At 42.3% G+C, this 23747-nt stretch overlaps 1 protein-coding gene across 1 annotated transcript; it reads right to left on the bottom strand.

Moving 5' to 3' along the window:
- PDGFRL (platelet derived growth factor receptor like) lies at nucleotides 1-22905 on the bottom strand. Its single transcript, XM_068942767.1, has 6 exons — nucleotides 22599-22905; nucleotides 14685-14979; nucleotides 7071-7222; nucleotides 5355-5648; nucleotides 4879-5018; nucleotides 1-923 (listed from the first exon to the last, which is right to left on the bottom strand). The coding sequence occupies exons 1-6, from the start codon at nucleotides 22852-22854 to the stop codon at nucleotides 735-737; spliced, it is 1326 nt and encodes a 441-aa protein (XP_068798868.1). The 5' UTR covers nucleotides 22855-22905; the 3' UTR covers nucleotides 1-734.
- Nucleotides 22906-23747: the final 842 nt, after the last annotated feature.

The raw sequence follows: 23747 nt of genomic DNA on the forward strand, positions 1-23747 counted from the left end.
GTGAGTAAACTATGTATTATAAAAAGTGGTAAGAATGCAGCAACGTAAGAAAAATCCAACATACCCTATCCCTTACATGTCCCTCGAGATACACCTTCTACCACCTTAATATATATTAACGACTGATCTTCTCTAAGACAGAGAATTTTCTTCGTGTCTGTGTCTTACATAAAAAGTATATATGCACACCTGCATGCACATACACACACACATTTTTTAGAATGTTCAGAAATTTAATTATTCTTACAAAATAAACATTGCTATTGGCTAATAGAGTAACTTTTAACATGTACAGTACTTTACAGTTTAAAATTGCACAGCACCAGAAAAGAGATACCTGCACTGCTGGATTGTTGAAGTCATTACATGTCTTCTCAGTTTTCACAAACACACAAAAAGGCACAAATCCCACAGCAGGTTAATGTTGTGAAAGACTGAGGAAAAGACTATATGCAAAGGAAAGCCTAAGAGCACCTATTCCTAAATATAATGAGCCACATGCACGTTCAGGCTTAAAGTTTAATACTTACTTATAGGAGTTTTATCTCATAGCTGACTACTGCCAAGCATAAGGCACTCTACTTTGGCCTGTCCAGCTAGTACAAATGGAATGCATTGATGTATGAAAAGGAGCAGTGATAAAAAAACTTCATTTAAACATTAATAAAAAACTAAATGGCTAAAGTGTCAAATAACATGCTGACAATTCATTCTGTGTCCAGAAGTCTTTCCTATCAGTTTAGTTCAATTTTAGTAGCTACTGTTGTTTCTCCTTGTAGGTTCTGAGCTATACAAATGTAGTTCCCAGCATCTCTTGCTTCAAAATCTTCAATAACAATAACACTCTTTGAGATTCTTGTGGTATGGCCAGTTCCTCTGTTGATCAGTCTCCAGAAGTTTTGGATAATCACAGGCCTCTCAGACTGTTTAAAAAAAAAAAAGACACCCACATAAGGAAGTATGTGATTCTGCAAACACTATTTAGCAACGCTGTCATATCAAACCCCGAAGCGAGAGCTCAGATAGTAGCAGTCTACATCTGAAAGGCTTAAGTGAGGAAGCTGAAGGCAGCTATAGCAATGTTCCTGTATTAAGTATTTACATATCAATAATATGCCAAATAAGGATAATATAATGGCTCTTCCACTCTTAAGTGCAGGTACTAGGAATCTTTAATCTTTCTGAGTTGCCACATTGATCTAAGGGGCAGGGGGAGGGGGTGCCCAAACTGCCCGAATATGCAAATGAGCCCAATGTGGTTCACTTGTTGTCTTGTTTTTGTGTATTTGATCAAACAGGTAAGGTATCTTGGGGATGTATCAGAAGAGATGTGCGAGCTCGTTTTCAAACACTCAGCATGTCTACAAAAGGAAGGTTGCAGGGGCATAAGTTAGGTGAGCAAGCTTTGCCTAGTGCTCTTTTAGCACAGACAGTAGCTTTAAATCATGTTTGTTATAGTAATTTGTCTGTCTCTAGTTTCAGAAATGCTGTGTTAGATAACATATAAGCAAAGAGTCACAATTCATATGTACGTCTAAATCAGTCCTTACTATTAAATTGCTCTTCCTACTGTGCTTTCCAAAACGTATCTAAAATATCAAAGCCAAAAATACAAACACGAATGCTCTGTCTAAACATTAATGATGATAACAGGATTTTTCTTATAACACTCCCTGGCTTGCAAAGGACCAGCTGAAACTGCTCCAAAGGTAGACTAAGGCAGGCTTTCCTTCCAAAATCCATCTTGCCATTCAGTACCTTTAATCATGCTGGCTTTTGGTACACTCATAACCTGGATAAAACTGGTAAGATAAAGTGGTTTCTGCTTGGAAACCACCTTGTCTTGCTGTATGAAATACACGTATTCGCTATTTACCACTATGAATGCTGCAAGGTTTAAGGTAATAGCTGCAAAAGGTAAGTTAAACATTTATCTAGAGCTGAGGCTACAATCTTGCACTTGCAAAAGGGCCCAGGTACAGGGAAAGCTGCCCATCCTGTTCATGCTTCCAGGTGAGTCAGTGTAGTCAGGCCACATCTAGTAGGTGGTAAATGTTTACAGTGAGCAATAACCTTTTTTTTTTTTTTTTAAACTCAAACCAGTAATGCCTTATGAAAATTTTCATCCCTTTAGAAGGAATCAGGTCATTAAGCAGAGCACTAGCTCCTGTTCCCAGCTGACATTCAACTGTAATGAAGTACCACCCCATGCTTAAATTCAAGCCTAAATCAGTTGGTTTTTTAAAATATATCAAAAGTGGAACTGCCCTCACACTAATAAAGGAGAGGTAAATGCCATGTAAGGCAGATATCATCTGCCTGGCTGTGTTTCTAGTAGTACAGTTTTTCTTCAAACTAATTGCCTTCTACTTTGAAGACCGGGAAGCATATTAATAAATGGATCCGTATGTATTCTCAGCAGGTGAATGAGCAAATGCAGTTATCAGGGAGTTGGGGGGGTGGTGGGGAAATCTAAGTTAAAAAATAAGGGGAGAGGTGAAGACAAGATGAAATGAGGGTCTTTACAATACAGTGTATTTAGCAGCAAGCAGAGATGAAATGCTTCTTTTGCTCAGGTGTTAAGTGGTAGGTATCAGTCCAAGTTCTGCGTGGAGAGAAGGGAAAAAAAAGAAAAAAAACAACCTAGCCCTGATCTCCCTTGCACAATACAACACAATACAACAGAAGCATCCAATGAATCTGAAAAGTTCAGTAGGGTTTTTTTTTTTTTTTCTTGCACAGACAAAGATAAGTGTGATCAGCATGACTGATTTTCCTCTCTCTCCTCCATCCACCCCCCCCAACCAGTTATGGTAGGGACTTGTTTCTCAAGAGAGGCTCTACAGGGGAATAAAAATGAGGAATCTTCTCAAAGTAATTCCTTTGCAATAAGTGACTACGTTTTACTAAATGTTAAACTCGGCAACAAGCATGCAGTGCTACTCTGGCATTTACTTAAGCATTTTGTTGGTGCAGAAACCCAAACAAGCCTCTTCCCTCCCTATCCCTAGGCACAGCTGGAGCTATGCGACTGTTTACTCTGGTGAATGAGCACATCAGCCCTTACTTGGCTGAAAGGCAGATGCAGGCCAGAGGCCAGAGTCTCTCTCAACGCCTGTAGCTGGGTTTGCTGGAAGGGTGTAGCCCTCTGCTGATAGTGTACGTGGCCTGCCCTGCACTAGATGCAGTATCCTTGGCAAACAAGGGAGATAACGTCCATGTGTATAGCAGCTTATATTCAGTCAGTGCTGGTGAGGAGAGGAGTAACCGTAGTTTAGTGCACCAGATCACTGGAAGCAACTGGGCCAAAAAGAGCCAGCAACCATACTTGGGGGGAACTATGCAAGAGTGAAAGATGCAAAAGCAGTGAGGTGTGGACACTAATAAGATAAAGCGTTTTTGAAGGACAGGCTGAGTCTAGAAATCAATTCCTTCAGTTGTTTATACTCAGCAGTTACCGTGAGTTGCATAAAACTTTAAACTGGGGTTTGTATAGCCAACTACTACACTGCAGGGTATCAAGGGGAGTGTTAAAAACAACAACAACAACAACAACAACAACAACAACAACAACGCTAATGTGACCAGCAGGGGGTCTTTCTTCCTAGGGCCTAGGGCCCACCTCCCCACCCAACAGAGTGACTCATTATGAAGGCTGTCAGAGTTTAAGCCCTTCCTTGAAGGCAAAGGATTTGGCATTTGTTTATGCTCTACACTATGGGCTAAATCCAGAGGAAGACACTGAGCATTTAAGTCAAATAAACTACTGTTTAGCAGTCCCCAAACCTAAAGACACTTCGACTTTACCTAGCACTTTACTCCAGAGACAGCTGCAAGTTTGTCGTGTTATTTAGACTTCTGCCTCTCTTCTTCCTATCTTCAAACACACTCCAGAAACAGGAAGCCTTCTGCCAACCCCTTTCTGAGCTCCATCTGGTAGTTACTCTCCAGCTCATCTAATGCTGTTGGTACCAGGCCCATCACCAAATGCATTTGGGACTGCCCTCATTTAAAGAGCAGGACTGGGCAGGGAGAGGAAGTTGGTAATTAACTGCTCACTAACCCTCCAACTTCAGTAGTCTCACCAGGAAAACTCACAACACTGAGCAGCAAAAAAATTGTTCTGGGGAGGAATCCACATAAAGGAATAAACTAACATCTCAGCAAGAACTAGAAATTTGGTTCTGCATGCCTAGTGCCCTAGCCAACAGTTCAAATCCCATTTGCGCTCGCTTGTTCTCACTCTTTTTTTTCCTCAAAAGTCACGCACCTTCCCATGAGAGAGAGCACGCTACAGTTTCTACTTTACTGGCCACAGCAAACTTCCAGGGCTTAGATTTCAATTTTGTCAAGCCAGGTAGGTACTGAACTCTGTTCAATCACTCTCAACGATTACCTCCACTGTTAGACTACTACACTCTATGCTAGCTCAAGGACACCAGTGCAGATATTACCACCTCATCGCTGAGTTCTGCGTCATCCTTTGACAACAAAGCCTCAGGAGGGCCAACAAGAGGAACACATGAGATCCCTCAAGGTCCTGTCTGAGGCTTTCCTTTTGGAACTGCGGCCAGAGGCCAAGTCTCTGGAATGGAAACCTGAGGGAAGAGCGAGCTTTGCAGAGCTTGATTTTTGCTAACATGGACAGAGCTCTCCAGTTGTAAGCTTCATTTCTGTGATACGTCTGTGCTCTCAGGAACAGACAGGCTGAAGTTGAAAAGAGATGTGCTGCCTCCTCCTGTCAAGCATGCCTGAGCTAGCAGGAGGCAGACACTGCAATTTGAAAGAATCTCTGTTCCAAATCTAGACACTGAATGGCATTCAAAGTATTGCATTTATGAAGAACAAAGTACATCAATCAAGGAAGATATCTCTTACCTGTTGCCCTGGGTACTGCCAACTGAAGTTCACATCTACATCTGGCTCCCCAAGGACTGTGCAGATTACATTAATGCTGTCACTGACTTCTGCTCTATTGGATGATGCCGCAATTGTGGTTGAAGGTGGGCCCTTGGGAACTGATTGAAAGACAGTGGTGGGAAGCAGGAAATTAGATTCCAAAATAAAATATATTGATAAAACATAATCACGAGGCAATTTTTGCCTCAGTGTGTTTAATGCAATACATAAGTGCATTCCTTATGCAATACATAAGTGCGTAAGTGGAACTCCTTCCCCCACCTCCAACCAGGAACTTGCTGAATCTATACCTACAAAGTTTTATCACATATCAAGATTTTTAAACTCTGATTACATTAACTTATTTCACAAATTTCTTTTCAAAATTTGTTTTCTAAATAACCTCAGCAGAAGAAACAGTAACCAGTATAAGTGCATGGAAAACTCCATCCTACCTTCCACATACAGTAGATGGTACTTGATGGAAATCTGAGGTGCTCCCTGTGACTCTGCTTTGCAGTAGACAATACCTTTATGATCAGAAGTAGGGTGCTGGTAGACAAAACCCTTCTTCACATCATAAATAATGTTAATTCCATCTGTTTTAATTTCTTCTGCTGGAAATTCCCTGTGTAGAGTTACTTTTGCTGAAGGAGTAGTAACACGGCATGGGATGACTGCAGGTTTATCTGGGTTCAGGTAGACAATCTCAAAATAACCGGGCGTAGGTACAAAAAGTTCCCCTTTATCTATGCAAGAGAGTTGACATAAGACATAAATATTATTTTAACTATTTTCTCTTCTTTCTGTTAAACTATTTATGACAGGTTTTTCTGTAAGTAACATTTAAAATGAACCCAAAGCTTTTTTGCTTTAAATATGCACACACAAATGCTTTTCTAACTTGAGAGTGTATATTTCCATAGGTTGGATTAAAAACACTAAATCAAAAAACAAATCAAGGTAGTCTTCATTGTAGTCTAATCTCTTAATGTTAAAATCTCTGGAATTCCCTTGTATGTATCCAAATACTCATCTGGATCTACTTCTGTTCACTCACCCACTTTTAAACAGTTTCCCTCTGCCTGTGTGTCTCTGCATGTGAGGGAGACTGGTAAAATAAGCACTGCTAGAGAGAAATTATTTGAAACTATAGCCTGCACTGGTAAATAGTTGAAATATATAGTGCTTTTAGACTGACCATTAAAGAGTATTTTCGTATTTGGCATGTTGCTTATAAATACAATGCTTAAATTCCTCTTTCTAGCATGAACATAGCTTGATTGAAATGTTTATTCCAATCTTTCTGAAGGAATGTATCCTTGGAACATTAAGTGCTTCTGATAAATGGCTTCTGTACAGTCTCATGACTCTAAATTATCTCCAAAACTTATTGCTAACAATCCTATCTTAGCATTTTGTACTGAAACATTTGCTAGCCAAGAATGCTTTGGCTCTAATCAGGCAGCAAAGGTGGTTTCACCATTTATAACGTTTTCCATGAGAAGAAAAAATTAACTGTTTCATTTCAGCTCTGTTTTACCAAGTAGCAGTAAACTGTGCATGGTTATCTACTATGACCTATCCAGGTAGTGTTAGGACTACAGTCAACCTCATGCTCTGTAGGACAATACAAGTATTTAGACTGTTTTACCTCTCAACATAGTACATAGACTCTTAGGAGAAACTGTGGCCCTGCTGAGATCAATGTCAAGATTTTGAATGTACTGCAGGTAACTGGGGAGAGAGGGGAGGAAGACATGACAACATGGAAACCCGTGTGGACACCGTAATGCCACAACAGAATGAATCTTCTGCATAGACTTATTTTATCAAGACACATTTTCAAAAATTAAACCTTCTGTGGATTCATTTTGTAGATGATTTTCAGAATGTACGTCAGCACTTTCAAAGGCATTTGCTTTCCATTGCATTATGCATTATTTAGGGTAAGTATTTAGCATAATCCATAGGGAAAACAGACTCATAAATCACACTGAGTAAGTAATTTTCTGCTCATTTCACCAGCACTGTCTCCCTTAACATCTACTAAAAAAAAGATGAAAATTGTGGGGGAAAAAAAATATTGACAGTGAAAGATCTGATGTAGATTTATTCCTGTCTTACTAGCAAATATATTTCCATTAATAATCCCCAGATGAGTTAATTACCTGTGAAAAAGATGTATGTTGAACCTGTTTTAGTCTCATCCTTCCTGCATTTGTTACCATTGCATAGCTGAAGCCAGCAGCTATATTCACCTGTGTCTGCTGCAGTGGAGTTTGTAAGGATCAGCTGCCCATACTTGTCAAGCTGCTTTATACTGGGGAGGAAAACAAAACAAAATAAGAAGGCACAAGATGAGCGTAGGTGTGTTTCCTTACACATTTTTCTTAGATCACTTCTACTTACTCAAGATTTTTTTTATTCCTATTCTGCAACTGCCATATCTTTTTCCTTCACAGCTATGTTTTTAACTTCCCCTTTTGATCCAGCAAAGCCTTGCATATATGAGTAGTTTAATTGACTTCAATGACCTGCACGAGAGCTTGTGCAACTTTGTCTTGTACCCTTTGTTTTTGGGTTCCTTCCAGCCCTTGCTTTGAAGCTAGGCTGTGACTGCCACAGACAATATATTCATCTACATTTTGTCCACATACCTCCGGTACGTTCACACTCCAGGTCAACCTGCATGCATCTCGGTCTCTTTTTGATTCTGTTTACTTCAAGTGTAGCCCTGTTTCAATAGTATAATAGCATATAGCGGAGATACTACAGGGCTATTAGCAGCACTTTAAAAAGCACTTATGTAATGATTTATGCCTGTTTTCAGCATGAGGGCCTTCCTATCCTTAACACACTGGCCCAGCTTTTCACTTGCAAACACCACCATTCGGAACTTCTACTTCAGCTTCGGCCAGCTTTTGTTCTGCAAGTAACCAATTTTGGCACTGGCTCCTCTCCTGCCCTAAGCCATCTCACTGGAAACCAATAACTGTAGTCTTCCCTTCATTCCAAGGGTATTTTAGAACACGATATTAAGAACTGTTTCAGGTGTAATGGCTGTGAGGTAAACTCTGTAAAATTCAGCCTATATGTTGTTATTTCAGGAACTTGATTTGTTATTTTCTCTTTCCCCAAATTTCCTATGCATGTCTCTCAGTGGATTTAAATTTGTAAACCAATTTATATGTTTATGTTGATAGTGTTTCTAAGGATCAAAGGTTTTATCCATAAAATCCAAAAGCCACAATCTCATCTTCTTCTTATTTATTTTTGGGCTTGCTTTCCTGGCTCTTTCTTGTACGCAGATGGTGTTACAGTTAGCAACATCTCCTATGCTGCCTTCTGATGGATTGCAAAAGCATCAGTGCAACGGCGCCAGTTCTCAGCAGATCCTCTCAGGATAACACTGTGGCGATACTGATATATTCTGCTGCTCTGACCCTTAAAAACATTATTTGCCACCTTCTGTCTTTACACAGTAGTACATCCAGAACGTGAAGCGTTCTTGTTTTCCTTTGCAAGAACATCTCCCAGGATCCCTGCCACCAAGTTCTAAGGCCATTTCTGTTGTGACTAAATCCGGAAAGATTTTTCCGGTGTGAGGCACTTGATAGTGAATTCCTCTTCAGTGGTTTGAACTGGGTCTTGACAAATATGCAGCCTGCATGAATTCTAAACAGCTATCATGCTGCTTCTTCCGCCATGGGTTCTCTATTTATTATATGCTCCTGTTTATTAATGCAGTAGGTACTCTGTAAGGCAGATACAAGACTGACTGAATCATTTATTTTGGGGATTAAAACATTTTCAAGAAATTCTGATCCTCTAAAACACCTTGTTACTCTTTAGCAGCGTTACTATAGACATGCCTGACTGTATGGTATGCTCTCAATGTTCTTGTTTTGCTTATGTCTCCATTGCAGGCAGTCTCCCACTAACTGCTCACATGCTTTTTTTTTTTTTTTTTTTTTTTTTTTTAAATAGAGAGGCCATTGCTTTCCGTTATATGCATAGCCTGACACTTCTGACCTTTCCCAAATGTTCTGCCAGTAGTTTGCACTACCACCAGCAAGCACAAGCAAAGGTTCGTGTAACCCAATGCTCAGCCTCCAGCCAAGGCCAGTAGCTTAGCAATTAAAAACACACCAAGTGCACAACCCAAACAGGGCTAACTGAGAATGATCTTTTCCATGAAAGCCTTCAGGCACTGTAAGTACACTCTTCCACCACTGAGCAGTTTATAGACCTGCCTAAGGAAATAAGCAAATCACGTTTCCTATCCGCTAATCGACTTCTCCTATATGACCTCATCTGATTCCAGTTCTTGTAATCATGCAATTATGGAATAATAACATTTTTCATTTTTAATATATGCACTAGCTTACATAATAAATTCTTTTCAATTTTTGAATACACTTCAACAAATTCGTAATCACGCAAGAGAGAGAGCCTGTTGTGCATCACACCAAACAGGGAAGAGGAGAGAAATCCAAAACGTGTCCTCATCCGTCTTAGTACTATTATTTAGCTTCAGAGTTCACATTTCATGGGCTACATGACTACACTGGCATACGATGCTTTGCAAGTATCCAGTACTAAATGTCAGCACTACAGAGAAACCATTATGCTAGAACATTTCGGCCTCCAACGGTAAATGCAGACATTGAAGTATAGCCTGAATTCTCAACAGACAAAAATAAGGTCAAAGTTAATTAATTATTGTACAGTGTGTTCTACTTAACTGAGAACAATCTATCCAGTAATCAATGGAAACTGCCCAGTGAGGTAGTCATCCACAAACACGCCCTAACAAAGCCTAGCAATTGAAAGACTGCAAGTGCTGAGACTCGTGATGACCGCATTAAGCGGACAAAATAGACTACATAAAGTAAATCAGAAATGGTACAACTTTCATTTCATTCGTCTTTTTAGAGGCTGAGAAATCCAACTCAAAAGCTAAAACTTTGCTAAGTTCTATGTATCACTAAGTAAAGGTTTTGTATGCCAAAGCATTTCAAGATTGTTTAAAGAAACTAGTAAGCTACTTCAAAATCCTATCCCATATATTCCTCTTATTAAGCTTTAGTTATTAAGATCTCTGTATTTTAAGTCCAAAAGATCTCTGCCAGAAAAACTATGCCAAATTTAGAAGCTAGAAAAAGATATAACAAGGCAAAAAGATTTTATGCATAACGTCACTTAAGAGTATCTAGCAAACCCCTCGATCAGCTGCACTCATACTGATACAAGGGAGCCTAGCTTAAATAAAAGCTCACTGGAAGAGGAATATAACATTTTACTGTTTAACACAAAAAAAAACAACTCTTAGTTTTCAAACTTCAGAATATATGGGAACAAAACAAAATTCAGGCATAAACATGAGCACAAACAACATCCCGCTAAGGCAACAGGAGCCTGTGTCCGTTCAAAGCCGTCTAATTTTGCGCTGTACAACACCCACAGTGTACTCAATTCTGTGGGGATCTGAACGTGCTTCTGTCCACACACCAGTCACGTACATGCACTGTGTGTGTCCACTTCTTTCCCTCAGCCCTTTCCACTGGAGCAGGTCCACTCTGTGTAAGTGGATTTGTCAGCCAAAGTTCTGTGACAAACGCAGCCGTTCCAAGTCAGGCAGAGCAGAGGCTCTGTGGAGTTAAGACTGTTTTCGTCTAGAACATGAACTGCTAAAAAGCATTGAAAGGCAAAAAGTGCCTGCCCTTATTTTTCTTTCACTCCTCTCAGTTTTTGATCCTTCCACACTGTGGATCTAGTTTCGGGGTGAGCCTACAGTCATTAATTTGTTTATGTACAGAGTGAGGAAACAGCATTCCTGTCCTTGCGCTCTGGATGTGCACTCGCTACCCCGGACAGTTAAGGACTCCACGATTTCTGGCTATTCTTTTCAGCCAGCACAAAAAATTCAGAAACAAAAAGGTATCTTGAGGGCATATTTATGCTGCACGATGCAAGAGAGCATTAGAGATAGCGAGTTAGTCCTGAAGCAAGCTGGTGTGTGCCCTTAACTTATTATAGCCGAGTTTACACAATTCTAGCTTTCTGCCCAGAGCTGCATTGCATGCTACAGTCTCCAAAGCTGTGTATATCATTTTACTGAACACTGGTATTTTCTCCAGTTTGGAGAGTGGAAAGAGAGGACTCCTCCTCTGGCTAAACAGAAGAGACAGCCAAGAACTCCCCCTTTCAATCTACACCTCCACCCTGAACCATAGTTTCCCCTCCCTCCCATAATTGCAGTTCTAGTAGATGCCAGGGGCCTTAAAGCCTCCTCTAGCAGTAGCTAGCTCTCAGGAGATGTAAAAAAACAAACAAACAAACAAACAAAAAAAAACCCAAGAAGCAAAGTGTTTCATGATTTTCCTAAAAATTTGTTACTATTCACAGCAGACCAGCTGAAAGTATACGTCCTTCCTATTTAAGGAAAAGCAACAATTAAATGCCCTCGCATTGACTATTGTAGGAATGCACAAATGAATGAAAGAAAGAATGCTAGTCATTAGTCCCCAGCAAAAGCGTATAAGCCTTGTCGCACTGCCTCTCCTCCTCACGCATCCTGTGACCAGGAAATCTGCTTCCTCCTCCTCCCTGCTGCCTCTTCACTTTCCAGTACCTCTTCAGATCACAACCACTTCCCCCTGCTACTGCCACTTCTGTGGCTTCTGCCACTTCAGTGTCCCAAATACAGCAAGACTGGCTTGGAAATCCACGGCAACAGATAACGCAACAGAACCCCAGACTAACAAACCCCATAAAAATTCAGAAAGGCACATCTTTTACCCCAAATTACCTTAAGTTCTTCTATTTTATCCCATTTGCATACTAGAAGAGAAGAGTACTTAATTTTACAAGATAGGAATAGAGAGTCAGACTTCAGACTCTTCTCTAAAAATTGAGAATGTTTGCCTTGGCCCTCTTTAGTATGGGTTGATAATATTCAGATAACATTACTTGGAGGTGTACAGAACCATATATATATAATCCGAATCATGGCAGCAACATATTTGCAAATGCAGAAAGTATAACACCTACCTAAAAAAAAAATCCTCCCAAACAACCTTCCCCCCCACACACACTCTCTTTTGATACAATTTGGCAGTCAACTTTTGATATACTGGGAAGGTCAGATCCCTATTGCGGCTGATATACGCCATCTACTGGACTAAATCCAGATAAAATTTTATTTATTGCAAAAGAAACTAGAGTAATTGTTTAAATCAGCCACAGGATCTTCCAGGAGATATTGCTGCTATAAGCCCTCAACAGAAATAGATTTGTTGCTCTTACTATAACAGAAGTCTTGCATTAGCTATAAAGAGATTTATTCAGCCAGTGTAGTTCTTGAACTTTTTAGCAAACATCATACACTTACAGAAGAATCAGCTCCAGCATTTCCAAAGGATACACCACTCACAGAGGAGATCACAGGATACATGACTATTAATCTTCAACCCTATTCTTTGAAAAGGCAAGTAGCATGGAGAAGAACATACCTGAAAAATTAACTAACTGGTAGAGATTTTAATACAGCATCATGGCTGTAAGGAAGTGAAATGGACCGCAGAGATGCAGATAATCTTAGTCACTTTTACAAACAGCGTACAAACTTTTGCTTAATTTAGGAACAAAAGGACAACAAGGGTTGGTACCTTTGCTCATAAACTCTATGCCGCTCTCACCTAATAATCCAAGAAAAGCTCCCTATGGGTCTTTCTTAGGATATTGCTCGCAGCGCTTGGTACTTCCTCACTCTCCTGACTATTTCTCTTTCACAGACACACAAATCTCCATAAAATCGCCAGTGAAAACAAGCTCTACTGGCAAAAATGTGCCTGTGGAAAACACGCTTAAACTCCTTAAATGTCCTTCTCCTTTCAAATAAAAAACTAAATTAGTATATTCAATCCACATTTAGCTAGGCATACTGCGTTCGAGAACTGAGAAGGCCAACAAATGTATAGTTTGTGGAAAAGATATTTAGAGCAACTCACCCAGTGGGACAGAGAGGGAGAAAGTCCTCAGTTCCTCTTCCTGTTCTAACAGCTATTTATGCAGTTTCCATTAAGATGTCACTAGATAAAAGAAAAAGCCTTCCTAAACCCAAGGTGACTGTCCTCAGCACTAAACTTTGTCACGCTCCTCTCATCGTCCTTCCCTCTGCACTGTGAACCTCGCAATCTCTTTGCACATAAAGGTAATTTTGATCGGAAAGGTGAAGAACACCCTCACTTGCTGCTTAGCATGGGGGTTGGTGTATTCTCTTGCAATTTGAGAGATGCGAGTTTGAACTTCTGCAGGAAATTAACATTGGTATCTCAGGTGACATCCACATTACCAACTAATACAGCCCAAAAGAGTAGGTCTCTGGAGAACAACATAACTAGCAGCGAATATGTGACATCCACACTACACAGGTTTTGAGAGTTTTGCTTCAGACTAGCTCTAATATGGTTCCCTGTTAGTGGCTAGAGCACACTCTCGTCCCCTTGGACCACTTCTCCTATTTTAGACTCACTTGCAGGGAGTCCAGTTCACATGCTAAATGACCATTCCAAAGTGCAAATCAAAGGGCAGTAACTGGAGATGTCTGGAAGATTTGCTTCAAAAGCACATGCCCGTCTCTGAACTCAAAAGTCATGTCTGCACAACTGTTTTAGCAAGATGTCCTAAACATCAGGCTGCCAGAGGAGCAGACATCACTTTTCCCCAAAAAGAAAAGAGTAGATCCCGTGCAGTTATTTGAAAGAGGAGATTCAAGGCCATTGGACCCAAGGCAGATTGCAGATCGCACCCACACACAACCCAGAGTAAAATGCTTAAGCCCCAAAGAAGAGAGTTTCTCACAAATTCTTGTACTGAGCATTTCAATTGATTAATATGAGGCAACTCTCCTCCCAGTTATGAGGTTTCCAGATCACCCTTTTAAGCATCTTTGTGAAGTTTCACATTGGGAAGTTCCAAAGGAAATTAACTTAATTCCTCAGCAGGGTTGGAGTACCACCAGGAAGTGGACTTCTACCTTGCCACTTTTTTCTCCCCCCCTGGAGCAAAAATACAATTTCACAGAACACATCTGTGCGTTCTGTGGAGAGAAAGTGGGGGAAGAGAATGCATCAGAGGAGAGCTTCATGAAGAAGCTATGTATTTTTATTGCAGCAAAGCTTTTAAGACGTGAAAATTATGCAACTTTTAAATATTTATTATTTTATAATTACTATTTAAAAAGTGGTACATTTACCCTACTCAGAAAATAGCATGTAATACAGGTAGAGTCATACATTCAACTCAAAATGTATGTGTTAAAGTTTTTAATTCATATTAGAGACATTATAACACTATCTAAAGGTTTAAAATACCTCCTGTTTCCATCTTCCGGAGCAATGGAAAGCAACAGAACTCAGGCTCTGCTCTACAGTAAAAAATGTCATGCTGTGGGACGACTTACAGACTGCAGCGAGTAACAGACAGATTTTAACCTTACTGACAGTTTACTCTCCTTGTAAGCAAGACACTAAGTATTTCTTTCCCAGCTCATACCTAACTTATTTTACACTATATACAGTTATATTACAGAGTGATTAGGACCCGAATCACTTTATGAAAGATGAGCATCCTTTGCTAGTGAGATTAGTTACCACTAGGTGGAACATCTTGATCATTAAAAAAAAAAAAAAAGTAAAATACAGAGGTATTGTAATTGGCAGGGGAAAAAAAAGTTCTGATTTTTTCTTTCCCACCCCCAAAAATGAAAAATAGCTTACCTGAGTCTGGAGTCTTTAAAGGTGTCTAAGTATGAAGGATAGCTCCAACTGACATTACTGCCCTTACATCGCAGTTCTATGCTTTGTCCTGCAGACAGACTTAAAGTGGCAGCTAGTTTCTGGAAACGACCTTTATCCATCACCTGCATCAGTATGGACTGGGATTTTGAAGAGGGGTCAGCAGATTCTCTCTCCTTCATTTTGGGACTTTTGGGTTTTACTTTTTTGTTGACAGGCTTAATTCTGTTTTCCCCCGGTTCTTTTGGATGCTTACTCTTTGCAGACTGTCCAATAACTAGTAAAATAAGGAACAGAAGGCAGTGTTACTGATAAGAAATAGTTCATATATAGTTTTCTTACAAACAAACTTTCCTTACTATTGCAAAGAACAACCGAAGTTTTGCGATTAAAAAAAATTACTTTCCCTTCTAGAATTTCATCTTGATCTGTTCTTCCTATAAAAAAATCTGTAAAAATGAGTAAGAGTTACAGTTTCCATGAGTTTTTGAAGTCTCTGGCACAACCTATTTTCCTGGCAGGCTGGAGGTGGGGGGAAGCTTTCAATAACACATGGAAAATCTATATTCATACACGGCACAGTTCATATAAATAGACAAATCTGTAAGACATAAGAAATTCACAAATGGGAAAAGGGAAAGAAAGGCAGCATTTCTATCTCCAGTTACTTCTGTCATTTCAACCTCATGTCTTTTCTGTTTCTTATGCAACACTACACAAGTTTTCCATCTTAAGTATGTCATGCCCATCAACTCCATATAACTTTTCATCATGCCACGTTACCATAAGAGAGAGATGAAGAAAATCAGGAAGTGCAGAACCTCTTGGTGAAAATATAATTAGCACTGAAGTCACTTCAAGTGGCATTTAATTCATCCCTCCTCAGTAACAACCATTTATCTTGAAAGTCCAGGTGAAAATGGCATGTTATTTAGAGGAAAACGGTAAGAGATTTCATTACCTGCTGGTGGCTACAGGGACGGCCAGCAGCCTTTAAAAGTAGCACGAAGGAACTGGGAAGGAAAAGTGAGGTGTTCCAAACTAGCTCACACAAATGATCACTTATTTTTAAAAGTATCATTCTAATGGTGATTATAGCCATCTCTAGGCTGAAGATTTATCGTCAGTGAATATGATCTTTTCAAACTGATGAAACCTTGAACTCTTGAAATCAGCAAAGTGCTGCAGTAAGGCTATCAGTGAATAAAGATATATAATATCAGTGAATAAAGATATAGAATTTCTTTTGTCATATATATATCCCTTCTAAAAAGTGCTTCTGCAAAATACTTTTGTGGAGTAAAGCAAGAAAAAAAAAAATCAACCAAAATACGTAGGAACAGAATTACATGCCTTGGGGTCTGAGTCTTGGGGTGGAGGAGGGAGGGGGACAATGGGAGGGATGTGGAGAGTGAGGACTGTTTCAAAGAATCAAGTTATTTCTGTACACAAATATCTGCAAGACTGAACTCTTCCTAGGCAGACACAACCTCATTTTCTGCTTTCCAGCCTTTAAGCCTCCGTGTTATGGTCGTTTCTGGTTACGAGCCTATACACCTTACTAACTGTTCTGGAAATGCATGAGCTCACCATACAATCCCGTAACATCCTCATGGGCAAGCTCAGGAAGTGCAGGCTAGATGAGAGGACAGTGAGGTGGACTGAGAACTGGCTGGATGGCAAAGATCAGAGAGTTGTGATCAGTAAAAGAGAGTCTAGTTGCAGACCCGCGGCTAGCGGTGTCCCGCAGGGATCAATACTGGGTCCAGTCTTGTTCAGGGTATTCATCGATGACCTGGAGGAAGGGACAGAGCACACCCTCAGCAAGTTTGCTGGTGATACTGAACTGGGAGGAGAGGCTGACACACCAGAAGACTGTGCTGCCATTCAGAGGGACCTGGACAGGCTGGAGAGATGAACGGAGAGGAACCTCATGAAGTTCCACAAAGGCAACTGCAGGGTCCTGCACCTGGGGAGGAATTACTCTGTGTGCCAGGGTAGGCTGGGGGCTGACCTGCTGGCAAGCAGCTCTGCAGAGAAGGACCTGGCAGCCCTGGTGGACAAGTTAAGCATGAGCCAGCGATGTGCCCTTGTGGCCAAGAAGGACAAGGGGATCCTGGGCTGCATCAGGCAGAGTGTTGCCAGCAGGTCGAGGGAGGTGATCCTGCCCCTCTACGCAGCCCTGCTGAGGCCTCACCTGCACTACTGTGTCCAATTCTGGGCTCCCCAGGACAAGAGACACATGGCACTCCTGGAGAGAGTCCAGCGGAGGGCTACTAAGATGATGAGGGGACTGGAGCATCTCTCCTATGCAGAAGGGCTGAGAGAGCTGGGCCTGTTCAGCCTGGAGAAGAGAAGATTGAGAGGCGATCTCATCAATGTGGACAAGTATGTGAAAGGAGGGTGTTGCGAGGATGGGGCCAGACTCTTCTCCGTGGTGCCCAGCGACAGGACAAGAGGCAACAACGGGCACAAAGTGAAACACAGGAAGTTCCGTCTGAACCTGAGGAAAAAACTTCTTTCCTGTGAGGGTGACAGAGCACTGGGACAGGTTGCCCAGAGAGGTTGTGGAGTCTCCTTTGCTGGAGACATTCAAAAGCCGTCTGGATGTGATCCTGGGCAATGTGCTCTAGAGGACCCTGGTTGAGCAGGGGAGTTGGACTAGATGATCTCCAGAGGTCCCTTCCAACCTCAACCATTCTGTGATTTTGTGATCCCAGATGTCCCAATGCAACCTTTTTTAAAATTCATGATACAGTTGTTTAAGATGTTTACTTATTCCATAGCCATACAGCAGCTTCAGGTCTTTATACCTAACTTTAAATAAAGGTGCATCTAAGACTGTTATCTGTTCTTACAGCTTGCCACATACATGTAAGCCTGGAGGCGGGGGTAGGAAGGGAAGCGAGCCTAATCTATATTGCATCCTAAAAATACATAAATAATTTCATAAATTCAGGCCTACACAGGATGAAACTCACAATGATGACTTGTCAGGCAGAAAAGGCTAAAATGCTTCCGAGCTTTAGAATTCCTCTGTAAACTTTTCCAAGATTTTTTGGTGAGCCTTTCTTTGAGTTTTGCTATCCTGTGTCTAACCCCTGCTAAGCATACCAAAACAACCACAGAAAAATAGAACGCTACTGGTCCTACATCTTGCCTACCTATGCCAGGCAAATCCTTCTTGTCGTCACATAGCAAAAAGTAAGATAAATCTATCCTATGTTATGAACTGCAAATGCAAATCCTGTGTGAATACAGTTAATTCATTTCACTTCATAAAGCATTTCAATTGTGTAAAATTCCTGAAGATTGACAGTGGTCTTTAAAAAAAGAAAAAAAAAAAAATCAAGGTATTCACACTTCAGCTAACAGCAGGAAACACAGATCTTTTTTGAGAGGACCCCAGAACTGCTGTCCCCAAAATTCTGGGGAACTGTGCCTGACAGCTAATTCAGGTTAACTACAGGTTTTTCACATCAAAGTGCTCTGGTATTTTATTCTACAAATCAATCAAGAAGCCCACTATGCAAGAAAAATAGCCCTATTCTATACTGAGTTAGCATGAATTAAAATTTGCACTGGATTCACTATCAACAGTTCTACACTTTCCGCCACTGATACACTACCATGCCATTCCTCATACCTAGACTGGTATGGGAGACATACATCACATTCATCAAAGTTTCTGATATGCTCACTATGTGCCAGTAAAACCCCCCAAAGCACCTCCACAGTGAACATAGATATCATAGATATATACAAGTAGTTAGGCTTTTAAACGTATGTTCTTACTTTCAGTAGGCGCTCTTTCTTACCCTTTGATCATACCAGTCCGACAAAGTCTACAGCCATCTCTGCTCACCCCGCCTCAGCACATTTTCACCCCTCCTCCAACTTGCTTCTCCAACTCTTTGTCTGCCTCACTCTGGTTTTTGTATTTAATTCATATGTGAGTTAACGAGCCTTCTCATCTTATATAATTCCCCCTTATGAAACTAAACACATTAGTGGTTTCTTTGGCTGTTGCAATTCCTGCAAAAATACTGAAGCTACAGTTTGGTTCTCTTAAAGTAACATCTGAATCCAATCCTGAGCACTGCTCAGGATCAAGTCAAGGGCTGCTGCTTTTCTCAGGGGTTCTCCGAGTAGCTACTCTACGGAGTAGCTATTTGTGGCACCTAAAATAATTAGACTCAGCACCACACCTCAAGCTGCGTGATCCAACCTACATGAGGGTAAGTGAATTCTTCCTTTTGCTGTTCTTTCCCATCTTTGCTGCCTCTCTGATTTTCCTTACCGTATCAGCCATACCCTAATCAGGTTCTTTTTTCTCTTTAGCGCAGCTATTACAGCCCAGATGGATTGTATGACGTTTACTGAAGAAGTTCACAACGCACCTGACTTGACACTAAAGCTTTCTTTCACATACACTGCCATTCCTCCCTTGGGGTGAGCTATTTGATTTTTCCTACATAATTTGTACCTGGGTATTAGAAGGTCTCGCTGGTCAGCCTGATAAGCCTCTTGGATCAACATTCTCATTTCAAGCCACCCATTCCAGTTCCCCACTGCACTTTTCAGATTGGTCTGCAGATACACATAATCTTTGATCCACTCACCCTTTTTTTGCATCCTATTTATACAGGACTATTTGCTTAGACTACTCTTTGCCATTTCCATTATATTCTGCCAACCTGACACCATTCTTACAGCTTCACCCCAAGAGAACGCATCATCCCAAACCGTGTGCTCTTCCACGCCTGACAGTCTGCCTTTAAGAAATAGTTAAAACTGAAAAGCTTTCATAGGGAAGCCTTTATGTGCCAGAAGCCTGGTTTTAATTTTCTCTAGATGAAGTTTTTCCTTTCTGCACAAGCTCCCTCTGTTCCACAAGTTTCTCTAGCTCCTCATGAGTCTAAACACTTCCTTTCTATGCCAGTCCCAGCTACACAGCAAGACTCTGTCTTTCTGACCCCATGTTTCCCTATAGGCAATAGGAGGAGTATTTTAGGAAATCAGAGGTGTTTTAAATTTCCTGCACAGCAAACCAAGTGTTACCTCTCTCCAGCCCCTCCCTGAGTTGTCAGCTTTCAAGCAAACCATGACCACAATCCTCCCCAACACTCCCGAAAAGTCTGCCCACATATCTGCTGATGCCACCACTTTTGCACCCCACAATTCAGCCTTCTCTTAGCACAGAAGGAAATATCTCTATGCCTGATAATGAAATTAACTGGTACTAGCCTGTCACCTAGGATAAAGAGGATATACTATCAAATCCCTCCTGGAACAAAGAACATGCCACGTTGATTCCTCCTTTCACTTATCCCAACTGCAAGACTTTCCCAGGGAAGGAAACAAATTCAACCATCCCACTTACGTAAGCGCAAGAACACACCACAACGTGGGTACTTTACCATCTAACTGGACTTATGTGCACAGCCGTCATAATCAAGTAACGGTATTTATCAAAAATTTAAAAAAAGACTTAGTAGAAAAATACTGAGAAAATTCCTCCTTTCCACACCTCTGTTCAGCTCCCAATGTCAGTTCTACGACGCGCTGCAGTCACTTCCTTTGCAACGGTACACTCAGGATCCCAAACTAACTCCTTATGTTTAAATAGGAGAATATATATCCATACATCACACAAACACACTATATAGTGCTTTTGCCCCTGGTTCATAGCATTAGTTTCATCCTGTCCTTCAATGTTTCTTCCTCCCTTTGCTCTTGAAAATGTTACACACACACCAAACACACACAGAGTCCCCATAGAAGTATCCGACATAATGCTAAAAAGCATCCAGTTTTGTCATGTGACACCACCCATGTCCAACTACTAGGTTATCATAAGGAATACCCCATCTCCACCTGGAGAATATCCTTTGCGATAGCAACTAATGTAGCAAAATCGGTTGGGTTTGTGATAGTTCCAATCAAAAATTAATCATCCACATCAACCCTCATACAGGCAACCTTCAATGACACATTTTACTGCTTACTAGCTAGCATAAAGCAAGTTAGGAATGCTACTTTGAAAATAGAACACCTACACTGGGACTTCCACCTATAGCTTTAAATGAACAATACACCTGGTTACTTTCCCAGATACATAATCCTCTGGATGACAGTGCGAGAAGCATCAAGTCAAACCTCAGTGTAAGTAGACCTCAGTATAAAACTAGATAAACTAGTATAAAACTAGATAAACTAAGAAGTAACCTCAGTATTAACGATATGAACTAAGAAGTTGGCCTGGGAAACCTATTGCACTCTGAGACTACTACAAGTTGCAACTCATTTCTCCTTCTACGTTTTTATTGCCTATTTCCTGAATAGCAAATACTTCTTTTGATGTGGCACCACATAGCCACAGAACAGCTCTTTAGGCAGAAATCCTTTTCTGCACCATGCTGGTACAGTAACTCCTTGTCCAGAATACATGTCCTTTGCACACAATTGTAGGAACAAATAGGCTGGAAAGGACTTCTGGAGGTCCCTTCCAGCGCTAGCTCAAGCTCGTGCTCAAAGCAGGGCTAGCTTCACAGCTCAGTCAGGTCACTGAGGGCCTTGTCCAGGAGAACTGTGACCATCTCAGAGGATGGAGACCCTACAGTATCCCTGGGCAACTGGTTTCAGTGCTTAACAGCTCATAGGAGGAAGAATATTTCTTTATGTCCTTATAAGAGTTTTTTCTTTATGTCCTGAGCAACTCGTGGTCATTGCCTTGTTTCCTTTCACCATGCACCCCGCAGTCTGCCTCTGATTTCTCCACAAACTCTCACCATCACAAGCTTGGAGGTGTCTTCTCTTCCCAAGGCCAAACGAACCCCATTCTCCTAGCTTTTCCTTCACAACATATCAGAAGTGGTAGCAAAAGGGGACAACGTGCCAATCTTTGCTTCAACTATCTTCTTCCTCAGCATCGCAGCAATTATACAACGGCTGACAGCTTCAGAATAAGCAGAAGCCAGTGACTACGGCTACAAGTGGGAAAAATAATGAGTTTGTTGTTTTAATAGGTTTGTTTACATTTTGCAAGAGGGAAACAGTCCCTCTTCTCTTAGTTAAAGGCTAAAATCAGCTGAGGATTGAGTATGAACTTCCCTTGCCAGCCAAAAACAAACTTTCTCCTTCCCTCAAGGACGCATCGTAACCTGAAATGGGGTAATAAAGTCTGCTCCTTCCCACAAACACCACAACCGCGCACAGAAAACCGCAGCAACGAGATCCGTGTCTCCTTTCGCCGCGAAGATCAGGAACCCACCCCACCGGGCCAGCAGGGATCCATCCCCTCACGGCCGGCCAGGCAACGCCGGCCGCGGACACCTGCCAGGGCCGCAGCTTGGCCCGGCAGCGCAGCTCCCAACGCCCACGGCGGGCCAACAACCGTTGGATCTCGGAAGCGCGCGTTTGCGTCCCTCGGGTTTTCTGAGCCCGCTTCGTCAAACCAAGGGGCGAGGGAAGGGGAGCTCCCGCCAACAGCTTCCCAGCACATCTCAAAAGTTTCAAGTTTCTTCATTTTTCCACTCCCAACCGACACACTTTATTTATTTATTTATTTATTTATTTTTCCCGGCCAAAGGGCTGTGCTGAGCACGAATCCTCCCTTCGCACACGCCAAAGGGGTTTCAATCACCCACTTAACGGCAAGCACGACAGAAAAAAAAGAGAGAGAGGGCAGACAGCGGGGTGCCTTTGCAAATGCTTCCACCCCCCGCCCCGTCCCCGTCCCAAATCTCCCCACCCGGGCCGCGACAGCCCCCCGGCCCCCCGCCTCCGAAATGGCTCCCGCGCCCGCCGCCGTCATGGCGGGGCCGCCGCCGGGGACCCGCCGGCTCCAAGGGGGGAGGCGGCGGCGGCGGCGGCGGCGGGGGGGGGGCGGCTCACCGTGCGGCAGCGTTTCGTGCAGCAGCAGCAGGCTGAGGAGCACCCAGAGCCGCATGGCGGCGGCGGCGGCGGCCGGGCTGAGGCGAGGCGAGGCGGGGCGGGGAGGAGCCCGGGGAGCGGCCGCGGGGGTGGCGGGGCGGCGGCTCTCGGCTGAGGGAGGCAGAGAGGGAGGGAAGAGCTGCGCAACGCCAGGGGCAGCTGCCCCGTCCCGGCGAGGGAAACCAAGGCGATGCCTCCTCTGCGCTTCTTCCCCCATCGCGCAGCCCTTCCCGCCCTTTCGGGCTTGTGCCGTAGCAGGCCGGAAGGACCCTGCCCCTCGTTTCGCTCTAAAACGGGCTTTGTGCCGCCTCGGGCCGGGGCGGGTGGGCGGCTGGTGGGCCCGGGCAGGGTCGGGGCCGGGGCGGCAGCGGCCCGGCCGGCCGCAGGGCGCCAGGAGGAGGTCTGGCCCTTGGGGAAGCGGGGTGCTCGGGCCCTGCGGAGGGCAAACCCTAAAAGCGTCCCTGCTTCGGCACGGTAAGTCAGCAGTTCCAAAATCAAAGGGTGTTCTCCTGTTGTTTCACCCTCAGCGACCGCTTGAGAGCTTAAAAGCAAGTACGAAACAAACACTGCTGTTGTCCTGCTCTCTGGACCACGGGAAAAATAGCAGATTTTAATGTAAAACAACAGCGGTTTTATTTTCCCAGGGAAAAACGCTTACATGCCATCGTGTGACTTCCTAGACGTGAGTTAGGCTTTGCACCACGTCAAAACGTTAGCCATCTGACACACTAATGATATTAAGTCACTATATTCTACCATTTGCTAATACTGCGCTGGCAGTTAAAGTCAGAGCTGTTGCCTAAAGCACGTACACGTGATACTCAGCCTTATTTTAAAAATACAGAAGAAATGCACAATTGCTATCTTGCGAAGCACGTCTTACAGTAAACAAGGAGCAATATAATTTCCATCAGAATCTGGAACTCAGGTAACTACAAATACTGCTGATTATAATGCTATTGTAAAACTGAAAAAAACCCAAGCACCATATTCTTACATATATGCTAAACGTGTGTTTTTACATTCATAAAAAAAATCAAGACTTTTCATTCAGGTTAGAGCACATCAAAGAAATATAAATTCATAGCTGAAGTAGCATCATAATCATTC

This window comes from Struthio camelus, chromosome 4 (genome assembly GCF_040807025.1).
Source record: "Struthio camelus isolate bStrCam1 chromosome 4, bStrCam1.hap1, whole genome shotgun sequence".
NCBI lineage: Eukaryota > Metazoa > Chordata > Aves > Struthioniformes > Struthionidae > Struthio > Struthio camelus.